The 13,436-nt window shown below is 36.1% G+C and overlaps 1 protein-coding gene across 1 annotated transcript in view; it reads right to left on the bottom strand.

Annotated features, from left to right (window-relative positions):
• The window catches only part of PKHD1L1 (PKHD1 like 1), a 154,188-nt gene that overhangs the window by 9,519 nt on the left and 131,233 nt on the right, over nt 1-13,436 (bottom strand). Inside the window, exons 67-73 of the mRNA XM_057736239.1 lie at nt 13,290-13,406; nt 11,414-11,579; nt 8,700-8,932; nt 8,339-8,506; nt 5,647-5,804; nt 3,398-3,533; nt 217-561 (exon numbers count right to left, since the gene is read on the bottom strand). Of these exons, the coding sequence (XP_057592222.1) occupies nt 217-561; nt 3,398-3,533; nt 5,647-5,804; nt 8,339-8,506; nt 8,700-8,932; nt 11,414-11,579; nt 13,290-13,406 (1,323 nt within the window). The remainder of the gene's footprint in view (nt 1-216; nt 562-3,397; nt 3,534-5,646; nt 5,805-8,338; nt 8,507-8,699; nt 8,933-11,413; nt 11,580-13,289; nt 13,407-13,436) is intronic.

The raw sequence follows: 13,436 nt of genomic DNA, 5'->3' as shown, positions 1-13,436 counted from the left end.
ACAATAACAAAATAGAGGTTGACATTGCTTCATAATTCAAAATAGTTAGGGATACAAGAGTAGAGCAGGGAAAAGGGTGTCTAGGCCCTTACAGAGTTCAGGATGGGGGGGTTGGTGGGACTTCCTGAGGCCTGGCTTAGCAAGCCTTGAGAGGGTTACTTAAGGATGTGGTCTTGGTAATTACCTTCCTCTGTCTCAAATGTCTACTTTTTGTACCTGTAGTATCACTGGTTATGAATTGAGGGGGAGGATCTCCAATCTCCAGTTCAACCGTGAGTCCCGTGGATCTCTTCCTCCGCAGACTCTCCCCTCCTATGACTTTGCTGACACGGATTTTGTCACTTGCTATCTTTAAGAAGAAGGCGAGATTTCTAACCAGATTATGAGAGCTGTAAAAGTCATCTTCTGTTACAGCAGGTAATTGGAAAGAAACAAATATGACTGCAGTGGTATGAACTTCAACAGGTATAGTTCCTTTAACCAAAAGGTAAAGCATCTGGTAGGTTCTATCAAAGTAGTTTTCACCAAGGACAGTGGAATTCAGGTTAGGAAGAAATTGCTCTATGAAGGAAAAAAGCCAAAATAGCACAGTTAAATTTCTTTATATTATCATAACTACCAGGTAGTATTTAATATCTGTTTAAATCTAGGAAATTTTGAAAAATTTCAACATTATCATTCTTTCATAGGAAAATGAGCATATTAAAAACTACACTTATAGAACTGACATGCAAAATAAAAGTCAATTTTTAAAATAATACCACTAATAATCATTATACATTAAATTTATTTTAAGAAAACAATTAGCTATAGACATGTACAAAGGAGAAATAAAATCTAATTATGAACCAAGAGCCTATGTGATACTTGTAACACTATTTACATTTTCAGAAATTTAAAGCCTTGACCAAAGGCATTTGGTGATTTAAAAATGTAAATTTAATTTTAATCACCATCTAGTTTATACAGTGCTATATACAAGCTCCTAAGGAAAATTGATGATTCAGTGCTTCTATTTTTACTAAGGACAAAAGTATACAATACAAATGAAGTATATATTAAAACATCTCAGAAGGATCTTACATCAATAAAACAAGTTTACATTTCAGCCTGAAAACTCTTTAGTTAATGCAAAACAAATTCTACTAGGGCACTGAATTTTGTAAAAGTGATTGAGATTATATATACATATATACATGTAATGAATATATATATATGATTTCAGGGCAGAGTATAAATAATGTCCAAGAAGTAATAAATCCACTAACATGTGTCAAGAGCCCAGACAAAGTCTGACTGTATAATAATATTAGAATGTGACATGTAGCTTCTTACCACATTTCATAGTTGGACTTACTAAGAAAAAGAAATTATAATCTTAGAAAAAAAGAGGTTCTTTCTTATTAATGTAATAGACATTCATAGCAATGGCATTAAGAAGTCATTTCATTATTTTTACATATTTTTTTAACATCTACTAGTGTAAGTTCTAGATGCAATTTGGCTTAAACATTCTGTGAATCTGAAGAATGTGCTTTTGTATTATAAATTGAAGCTGCTCTCAAGCTATTGTTAGTGGTGCACACACCACTTATCCTAGGTAACTTTCTCATGTCTTCACAGTAAAGGAAGGAATCAGAGACGTAGGTAATAATAAACATTTTGGGTAATCTAAAAAGATATGTATAGATTCATAATATGGGGATATTATTTTCCATTCCAAGTGTCGAAGCAAAACGTTTATCTAAAAGCAATGCTATTTCAGAAAAAAAAAATATTCTAAAAGGGCAGTGGTGGTATTGTTTTGCAGTTTTGTGTAACCGATTCCCTATATTAAATTCTGCCTGTCGAGATAATTTATATTTTCTTGACTTGAATAATAGAGTATTTTGTACCAAAAGTGTTGTTTTTAAAAGAGTTAAAATTTATGAAAATTAAGCTGTGAATATGTGCAATCGTTTGTACGTAAAAATAACACTGACTCTCAGCTTATAAGGAGGAAATGCAGCATAATAGTTAGGTGCGTGGGTTCTAGAGCTAGACTCTCTGTATTCAGGCCCTTGCTCTGCCCCGACCAGCTTTGATACTGCTCTGGGCTGAACTGTGTCCCCCCCACCCCAAATTCATGTGTGGTAGCAAAAACCCCCAATGTGATGGTATTTGGAGATAGGGGCTTTTGCCAAGTAATTAGGTTTAGATGAAGTCATGAGGGTGGGGACTCTGCGATGAATTAATGCCCTTATAAGAAGAGACACCAGAGCGCGCGCTCTCTCTCCCTCTCCCTCACTTTCTGTCTCTGCCAGCTGAGATCACAGTGAGAAAGCAGCCATCTACAAGCCAGGAAGGGCGCTCTCACTGAAACCAGACCACACTGGTACCCTGATCTCGTCCTAGCAGCCTCCAGAACAGTGAGAATATAAATGAGTTTTTAAGCCACCTAGTTTATGGCATTTTGTCATGGCAGCCTGAGCTAAGACAGAGATCTTGGCAGCTTACTTCACCTCCTTGTGTCTCAGTTTACTCCTCTGTGACTACCTCAAAGGGTTATTATTAGGATATAGTAACTGTTAGTTATTATATACAAAGCACTTAGGACAGTGCCTGACACACGGTAATGCCTCTGGAAATATCAGCTGTTCACATTATTAGCAGAAGTAGGACTTGTTTCATGGACGGTGATGAATATGGCTTATCTACTCATACTCTCCTGTCTAGCTTCTCTGATGATCTACAGCGCACACTTACGTAATTGTTAGCCAATATTATGGGTCACAGCTAAGAAATAATGATAAGTAGCACATGTGGAAAGAAGTGGATTGGCCTTATTAATATCCTGTTTAACAAAAAAGACTTAAATGAGCAGAGATAAATCTTGGTTTTCCAACACCGGTAAATGGATAAGTTAGCTTCTTCCATATATTTCCTTTAAATCCAGAGTTTACTTCATCATATTTACTTTATGGTGTTGACTGATGTTCTGCTAGTTTTCTTGGCAATACTTCTAGTGACTGCCAGTGAAGTTAGGTTCTGACCTCTATGAAACAGGAGTAAAGCAGAGAGAGGGTGAACATTCTAAGCAAAATCTCTTCTGTATGCAGGAACAACTGAACTAAATGTGTAGAATGTAAATGTCTCAGGAGATAAACATCCATCCTACACACAAACTTTTATCTGCATGTGTGCAGACAGATAAGAATTCCATCAGGAGCCACCCTTCAGGATACACATGTTATAAAGGAGCACATTTTAGTGTCTGGTGGACCATGGGTAAAAATGTATTTTCTCTTGTATTTGTCAAGGGCTAAGGAACTAAAAATAAAATATTAATAATGAAACATGACAAAGAATTTTATACATAATTAAGTACAATGTATGCTGTATTTTTCCTTGGAAATACCTGTATACAGATGTCTCTTAAGTTCACAGTGTTTCTGTTGGGAGTTCCATACTGTATTTTGGGGGCAGACCAATGCATCGTTCACATAGACATCCAAACGCTGACGTGTGGGGAAAAAAATTCCTACCAGAACAGCCTATTAAAAATAAATAACATGTTTGCATCTTAAGAGAACAATGGAACAGAATATTTAAAATTTAGCACTTTAAAAATATCCTTTATACATGCCTTCTGTAGAACATTAAAACCAAGTTTTATGGATTTAGGATAAATAGTGAGCGAAAAATTTTAAACAGATTTACATTCAACCATTCATAGAAAAGAATGGAATGTAAGAAAAAAAATATTAGCGGACACTCTCTTAATTAAAGAAAGGGTTCCTTTAAAAGATAACAACATTCAACACAGGCTTGCGACTCCAGGGGCAGGCAAACAGGAGAGTGAGCAGTGCTCTGTACAATGCGACCACACAAAATTAGGTACTTAGTGTTGAAAAAAGTGCTTATCTCTGAGAAAATTTTGGTAGTAAGACAAAAAAAAATCCGTTAAATTAACTATCCTGATTCAGTTGGGGTCATTTTTCATATTCATTCCCCACACTTCACGCTATCATCATATATAGTCATAACATAAGGAGACTTGGCTTTTGCAAAGGCAGGGAGGAATTTATAAGGAAATCTAATAAGCTACAGGTAGTTTTGGAATCTTCTTTTGATATTGTTTACAGAGGCTCAAAATATTAACAGTCATGTTACTTCATAGTTACCATGTTTATTTTTAAAATTAAAATATTCTCTTTCATTCAAAAATCAAGTCCCTATCTGATTGAGGCACTATTCCAGGAACTCTCAAGTCTCCACCCTATTTGAGCTTATATTCTAGAATAAGGAGAGCAATACCTAATAGAAATAATAAAAATTAAAGTATGACGCATGTTAGAATGTGATAAGTCTACGGAAAAAAAGAAAAGGTAGAGCAGAATCTGAGTAACTGGGTGAGCCAAGCAGGGAGGGGTGGTCAGGGCAGGCCTACTGAGGAGAATGGGGATTGAGGAGGTGGGGGGTCAGCCACCCAGGGTAGAATGTTCCAGGCAGACTCACCATCAGAAACATAGGCCCAGGAGTGGTAGCATGTCCGGTGTATTGAGGAATAGCAAGGAGCCCAGTGTGGCTGGAGGAGCCGGAGAAGTCAGAGATCTAAAGGGATGGGGGAGATTCCCAGGGTGCCGTGTAGGCCATTGTGAGGACTTGGGCTCTTGTATAAAGGCCAATGGGGGGAAATTATTGCAGGGTCTGGGTACAAGAGTGACCTCTCTGGCTTATGTTTTGAAGGTATCTTGGTGGCTACTGAGGTGAGAACAAACAACAGAGGCAGCAAAGGCAGAGCAGGAGGAGGCGTTGGGAGGCAACTGCCTTAATCCAGGGAAGAGACAATGTTGTCTCAAACTGGATGGTAGCACCGGAGGTGAGAAGAGGTCACATTCTGGATATTCTGAAGAAAGACTCAACAGGATTTGCAGATGGACTAGATGGGGAACGTTAAGAGAAAGAGAGGAATCAAGAATGATTCCAAGGTTTTATCTTGAGCAACTGAAAGGATAGAGCTGCTATCACTGTTCTCAGGTGTCTCCTTTCCTTATTAGTGTGCTTTCTTCACATTCCTAATACTCTGGGACTTTCAAGTCTCAAACTCTTAGAAAAGAAAATATATATTATGAGACTTCTGTATAACCTCATACTCTTTTCCCACTGACATACCGTATATAAAGTTAATCATCACAGCTGAATTTAGTTTATAGCAAAGAGTTGACATTGAAGGTATTTTAGATAATGTGCTGCGATCTTTGCAGTAAGTTCCAAAGGTGTATTTCTGACATATATAAATAATAGCAGCATGGAAGAATGAAAATATAATCTCGAATGACCAGTTTTAGATGCACACTATTTTTATATAAAAGTCCAGGTTTGCTTGCAAATCACACAAATCTTAGAACTCAATGTCACGCCTCAGATCTAGCAGCACAAGCAAGTGCATATGGGGAGAGGTGTTTGGAACTCATATGTGTGCTCAGGCTGATGAAAACTGTCTAGACTAACAGTATTATTAGTGGTACCCTACTGGTCCTTGAAAATGAGCTGTAAGGCTGACAATGTTCCAGAGGACAGGGAAGGAGATAAAGTCCTTAGTAGACAGAAATATATGCAAATAACACCAATAACTCTTAAGAACTTATTTCTGTCTTGCCTTACCTTGTCATGGTCAACATTAAGCAACATCAGTCGAAGATTCTGAGGGCTGGTGCTAGTGAAGTAAACCTCATAAGATTTGCCCAGAGCCACGATGCTGTGAAACAGGGACAGTCTCCTCTGGCATGTGTACCCAGCACACCAGCCATGATCCTGTGGGCCTACATCCACACAAATGAAAGTTCATGTTCCGTATTAGGAATATTATTAGGGCAACACCTGAAGAGTAATTGTATTTAAAATAAATTGCAGTGGTCAAATTCAGCACTTATAGCCATTATCCATCCATCATCCATCCATCGTTATCTAAGCTATTTCTCCAACCTTAACTTTAAAAGGAAGGCAAGGAAGCAATTCCCTCTCTACTCTCCTTATTTTTGGGCTGTCCAGGGTCAGAAGGGTATAGGTTGAGGACTTGTACTGGAAGGTCATTGAAGGAAACAGTAGATTTACTTGTATCTCTACTTTAATAATCATATTTGCATCCAGGTCCCATAGCAAGGAAGAAAATGCTTAATACTTTCTCTTATTTATCAAATGTGACTTTGGGTAGAGAACCAACTTTCTTAGACTCTTTACTGAGAAATATGCTTTAACAGCTAATTTGTTAAAAATAGAGCCTGTACCTAGAAAACTTGGACATATGTAGGTCTGAACCACTGATTTATTAACCATTTCTTTCACTCACTCATTTGTTCATTAGCTAATTTGTAAATTTGACAAATTTATGTTTTTTATTGCCTTTAACCTTCCTCCACTAGTATTTTATTAAATTTTTGTTACAGACTGTGATTATAGGTACTACTGGAGGGTCAACATCATTAATAAGCCGAAGCAATCTGAGAAATAACACTCCATTATACCTCTAGAAATCCAAAAGAAAGTGGGTGCTTTTCACCTGAATCCAGACATTTCCAGAACACATGTAACACGACTATTGTAGAAAACTTCTCTATTTCACTTCAGTTTTAAAGCGGCTGGGATTGTACATATAGAAAACAGTGAGCGAGATGAATGATGAATTTTTTTGATGTACTTATTCATTAGCTTTGCTCAGTTTCCTAGCTTGGCTGGAATTATTGTCAATATTTATAACTGAACTTCAATTGAATTTTAAACCAGTATAAACTTCTGAAGCTCAAGTAGAGCATAACCTGTCCTATAACACCCAAAATATAAATCCTACTTTTAAATAAACCTTCCTTATGGGTTTTGAAAACGGAAATTTCTATGTATCAAATGAAAAATTTAGCATGACAAAGGCATATTTTAAAAAATAAATAAAATTGAGTACTAAAATTTAAAGGGAAACTTTAGTGGTATGTACCAATTTTATCTTGGGAATTTTTTTCCCCTCCTAGTACAGTGCATCAAAAGCTTCAGTAATCCTTCTAACACCTTCACAATTTTTGCCATGCTGCTAGGACTTACATTATCATTAAATTACATTCTCAGTAATTTTAAAAATTGAGTCATTTTTAAAATTTAAATTTATTTAAAAGAGAAATGTCATATCACTATTGTAAATGGAAAACTTGTATTGCCTTTCAGAAAAGGAAAATGTAAAAAATAAATAGAATGAAATATTTCTCCACCATGTAAAACAGAGCAATTCGAAAATATCTTCATTAGTCACTGACTGGTCTAAAATTCTTCCCACAATCTCTCTGCTTTATAAGATCTGAAAGGCAGCATTTGAAATTAGGTTGATTGTAGGTCATAGCGACCAGGCAGATGGCATGTTGGGCAGAAGTGGGGAGTGACTTAAAATCATGTAACTTTGAGACACTCCTGATTTAGCTCATTCTATTCTCTTCAACAGGTTAAAAAAAATGAATCTGTAGGGTATTGGCTATTTTGGGAATCTTAGGATATTTTAGTATATGTCGTGACATTGTCAGGACAGAGAGCCCTTTCTGATCTAGGTTATGTGCCCCTTCAGAACTTCAAAGACTTTAAGCATGATTAGGGACTAATCTTTGAGCCCCCAGTGCCACTTCAGGAATAGACAATGAGTCCTTCTGTTTTCAGTAATTTTTAGAAGTTCATCTATTTATTCAAAAAGTCTTAGATGCCAAAGTCGATCTGAATCCTCATGGAGACCATTGCCTCCCCTCGTCCTGGAGTCACCAAGGACCAGAATGGAAGGGACTTAGTCTCTGGAACCTGACAAGATACTCTTGAGAGTCAAAAAAAACCAGGAATGAGAAAAACAAAAACCAAACAAACAAAAAAACCCCACAACACACTGATTCAAGATTAAGTCTTTCAAGGATTCATGAAAATGAAAAACAAGTAGGCTGAGAATATTCATTCTCAAGTATTCCAAATATCACATTATCAGCTTTTTAAAAAATTTATGTAAGGAAAATTGTCTTTTTTGCAGATACTCAGTACAATTTCTTCTTAAATATATTTATGCCACCTTCACACCTGTAAAGATCACTCAAGGAATAACTTTGCTTCTCTTTTTCTTCTAATGGTCAGTTTGGAGTAACTGTCCTGGCTTTCTAATGCGGGCGACTGCTGAAGAGTCAGTCTCTCTCCTGCACACAGATCTTTCTTACAAACAGAAGGCATGGAAGTCCCTATGTTTACCGATTTTATGTGATGGATAATTTATGAGATATGTCCATGAAAGTAATAAATGGTGAATGCCTTGAGTAACTCTAGTTTGTTTCCACTGAATACCTACCATTAATGAGATCAACATAACCACTGCCCACTATAGCCACTGGTGAGAGTCTGCGAGTTTCTGTGTCGGAATCCAGGCTTTCAATAACCATCATTGCATATTCCATCCCAAAGCACCGATAGCTCTGCCATTCGGGAATGTATTTACAGGTTGAATCTCTAATGATTCCTAGAAACATAGGAATACACACTTAGAAATGAAAGAGAATCGCCTTACAAAAGCATCCACATACTATCTTTTGTTTGTTACATAAGATTAATAAGTAGAAAATATAAATTAGTTGAGTACATCGATCATTAAAAATGAAAGATATATTTTTGTTTCATGAACCTGAGAAGTAACAGAATAAGATCCTACAAACCTTTATAAGGTGCTTTCTCAGTGACAGGAATTCTACTTCCATTTGGGAATGTGAGCATCACCTTAGGAATTCTATAGTCTCCAATTCCAAATTGGCTATTTCCATTCCATTCATATTCTGCTTCAGGTATCACTGAACCAGAATTCCCCAGAAAGGAGCCATCCATATCTCTAAGAAAAGATTTCCTTTTGGCATCACAAACCATGTCTACACAATCAGATGGATTCACCTTACTGTGGATAAAAGGTGAAATGCATGAATACTTAGATTTAGTATAACTCCCTATTTCTCAACAGCATTTGAATATACTTGAGTATTTGATGAGTATCAAAAAAAATTAATTGACTGAATCTTATTTCAGAAAGGATTCAAAGTGGGACCAAGTAGCATATGTAATTAGCATTGTAATGAGGCCTGTTTTTCCATTGTGTTGATTTGGTCTATTATTATGAATTCATTAACATTTCAAAAGGACAAGTTATACCTGTGGGAAGTAAAATTAGAATTCCATTTTGCTATTCCATATTTTGTTGAATGATAGATTTCATATTTGTGCATTGCTCAAAATATACTAACAATGCCGAAAGAGCAGGTTACTCAGTTGTACAGACATACAAAATCCTTGTGTTGGAAGGGGAGCCTTTATATTTTTCCCTTCTTTCTCTTTTTTTTAATGGGTCTTTAAGAATTATAAATGCATCATATGCTTTTTATAAAATAACTAAATACTTAATAAAAGTTTAGTCCCCTTCACCTTTCTATCCCAAGCTATTAGGCTCTTCACCAATTACAGATTAGTATATATTCTTGTAGACTTTTGCCTATGTATATACAAACAGATATACTTAAATCATGATTTTTATGCTATATATTTCAATAACCATTCTGTAGATACCTAAACTGTAAGAGATGAAATACTATAAGCTCATCATGCAGTTCAGTTGTAGATGGTATTCTGCCTTCATCTTGAGCCACCTGGAGTGTGGACTGTTATCGGTTATAATAATAAAATGGCTGCTTAATTTGCAATGTATTATACATTGTATATTATACATGGTATACAGTATACTTACACTATATGATATATACCATAGGGAAATATAATTCATTCCAGAATTATAGCAACAAAATACTATCTAACAGATCTGAGCTTTTTGCAAAGAAAGATGTGAAGCTGTAAATTATCCTTTACTCTACTGCATGAGTTTTGGAGATGATGTGAGTAGATATTTCTGTGTCATGTGTTCTTTATGTTCACGTGCGTGCAGAGTGTTTTTGTGAGCAAGTCTGTGAATAGAGTGCCCAGTGGTACTTTTACATTATGGTTTAGGGCTCTTTCTTACTTCAGGTTCTGGAGAAACAGAGCCTGGGATGCTGACTTTTGTTCAAGTGAGTTATTGAGCGAGTGCTCAGTAACAGAAGGAGAGAAAAGGAAGGAGAGAAGCCAATAGGGTTAGGGAAAGAAAAAGGAGATGACTATGGTCTGTAGACTAGCTTCAATCTGATCCCAGGAGAACCTCTGGATTATAAATTACACCTAGAGCTGTTCCACCTTGAGACAAGGGGGCCGGCCTCTTGTCCTCTTGTATAAATTAGTCATTTTTTGTGCACTACAAGAAGGCAGTAGTAGGGAGAGCTTTAGCCTCTCACAGCTATTCCTGCTTGGCTAAGAGCAATCATCTGGAAAAGAAGGCAAATGTAGGTCATTACTGGCCAACATTTAGAGCATTTGGGGACTGGGTGAGCTACCTAGTAAAAGGGATCTGGGATGGTGCCAACAGTATCCCAATAAAAGCACAGAACTCAAAGACACATTTTTAAATGTAATATTTTCTTCATGACCTGGATATTAAAATTATACATTAAATCTGAAAGATTCAATGATAACTGAATAGGAGCTAACAGCTTTCTAGTGGGGAGAAGCTCTATGCAGCCAAAAAGCACTGTAGCTCAATAACTATTAAGTTAAGAGATGTGAGGTTGTCCTCAAAATAAGAGCAGATGAAATCAAACTATTTATGAAATACTGCATTTCTCTGAAGGGATGCATATCTAATTAGCATTATTGCTTGTCTTCTCTCTATACTGAAAATGGTCAAACAGCTCTAATGGAAACTGTTTCCTCCAATATCATCTTATATCTAAATTCCTGGTCTGCACGTCTTATGAAGAGTAGCAGTTATTGGCTATATTATTTCAAGACTTAGAATCTACTAACCTTTGTGATTGAAAAAAAAAATCGCCATTCAAAGTTTCTGCATATTCTCAATAATGATTATAATGATTCCCATTTAATTTCCAAATACATGTTGGGGTGCATACAATAAGATATTTGGAAGTCAAAAGGAAACAAAAGAGGTAAGGGAAAGGGAAGAAATGACAGACATGACTTTCATTCCTAATGACCAATAATGGAGAGATATTCATGTACAAATACACTTCTTACCCATTCTCTATCTTTTATGTTTAATGATGGTGCTGTTTATGATACATGGGGAAAAAGTATGAGAAAATATACATATTAAGGCCTAGCTTCTTCAATTTGCCTGAAGAGACATATTAAATAGTCTTAACTTTCATAATGCCGATTGAAATTTCATAGACATGAACAGTTACTTTAAATATAGCAACTTTCTCAGATCAATGGCAGGGGAAGAAAACAATGGAAAACTGTGATGACAGGAAAGAAAAAACTGAGTTTTCATATATTTTACCTTATATCAGGTCTATGTATAAATATTTTCGATTGTTCAGTAGTGTCAACCAGCTGTATGTTCTTCACATGGATTGGATGCTGTAAATCCTCATTTAAAGGGTTAGTAATGAATATCACATTAGTTTCACCTGAACAAACATTTTTAAATCCAACAAATGTTGAAGCTAAAATATAAATAATAGAAAAATAATTATTTTCTATAAAGAAAGTGGAAAATCAGTTTCATTTCAGGTATATTCCACCTAACATCATTTAACACCACCTTGAACATGGAACTCCTACCTTATGTGGCAGGTAAATTCACCACTATTTGTGCACTATATCCACACTACTGAGTAGTCTCCTCCTATATTTTCTCTGAGCTTGGAATATTTTCTCTGTGATTTGCTTTGGACAATGGGATAAAAGCAATTGTAATATAAACAGATCTGAAAAGTGCTTGCGTATTAGGGCTCACTGTCTCTTGGTATTCTTGGAAAATTCTGTGATTACCAGCGTGTGAATAAGCCTCGGGGACATTTGGCTCAGTCACTCCCATTACCCCATCAAGGGCCAGCACAAACCACCAGACATGGAATTGAGACTACCCCAGACTAACCAGCCCCTACACATCTTGTAAAGTAATGGCAGCTCAGTGAATAATCCCAGGTAAGATTAGCAGAAGAACCACCCAGCTGAACAAAGCCCAAATAGCCAGTCCACAGAATCATGTGCTAATAATGGTTGCTTCAAGGCTCTGAATTTGGGGGATGGTTTTTATGCAGATAAGGCTAAACACCATTGCTCTCTTGGTCTTATTGCATATATTATGTGGCCCAAAAATAAAACTGATTGGATCAAAAAACTTAATCTCCTTTGCACTTAAAATCCAATAACTCAAAACTGAAAGCAGCATAAAGTGACTCCAAAAATTCTTAAATTACTTATGTGCCATCTACTACCCTGCGTGATTACATTCTCTCCTAACAAAATATTGTATACGCATGAATATAAGCCTGTAGATCAGTATCAATAAAACACTGCAGTAGTAGATGCTGTTTGTACCCTGTGAAGATTTCCTTTATTGTTCCTAAAGCTACGTAGCATGCTAATTTTCGGCAAGGGTATCATTATTACAAGCAACACTGAAAAATGATGATAATGTGTTTTGCATTCCTGGGAATTAAAGTCATGAGAAATAATATGTCAAAACTTAGATGTCTTATTTATTGAGCTGCTTTCTTTAAGGAGACATTGGTTAAAGTCATCATGAAAGGGAGACTTGCTAAACTGAAATAGAGAATGGCTCGGTGTATTTAATGGGCAAAGTGAAAATGCTTGGTATGTTCACTACATGATTTTGCATATAATTATTTTCCATTTTTAAGGAGGCAGCCTGGTTCAGTGAAAAAGCAGTGGATTTTAAGTCAAGAGATCTGATTCTAATCCTAGCTCTGCCAATAGCTGTGGAAGTTTGGCAAAACATTTTAAGTTCCATGAACTAAAACTTTTTCAATCGTAAAAATTTCTAATCAAATATAACCCTAATTATAGAAAAGGGTTGTATGCTTTAGAGAAACTAATTAATATTAAGTCACTATACCAGCGCTTTTTCTGTTGTTTGAGAAGGAAAATGAAATGTCTATTCTTTAATATACGTGAACCCATGCCCCCTGCAGTGGAAGTGTGAAGTCCTAATCACTGGACCACCAGGGAATTCCCCAGGGAACCATTCTCAAAACTGACTCTGATGTCTGGTTTCTTTGCTTGCTGTATTGAGCAGATTAATGTAATCATTATTTTTTTAAACTAACAATGAAACGTTACTAGTTATAGTCTACATATTCTTTATAGAACTGAATTGCTGGATTTTCAAAGAGTATGTTTAAACTTGCCTGAGATGTCCAAAAGACCGCTGATGGCATTGTAACTCATGATTCCTGCATGGGGTTTCCGCGGCGCCATGTTATGTGCTGAAGCAAAAGTAGGCCAGCAAATCCCACTTCTTCCACCTTTTATGAAAAGAAGAAAGTTAATGAAAT

This window comes from Hippopotamus amphibius, chromosome 5, assembly GCF_030028045.1.
Source record: "Hippopotamus amphibius kiboko isolate mHipAmp2 chromosome 5, mHipAmp2.hap2, whole genome shotgun sequence".
NCBI classification, from domain to species: domain Eukaryota; kingdom Metazoa; phylum Chordata; class Mammalia; order Artiodactyla; family Hippopotamidae; genus Hippopotamus; species Hippopotamus amphibius.
The sequence above is the reverse complement of the archived record's forward strand: the minus strand, read 5'-3'. Positions and strand labels throughout refer to the sequence as shown.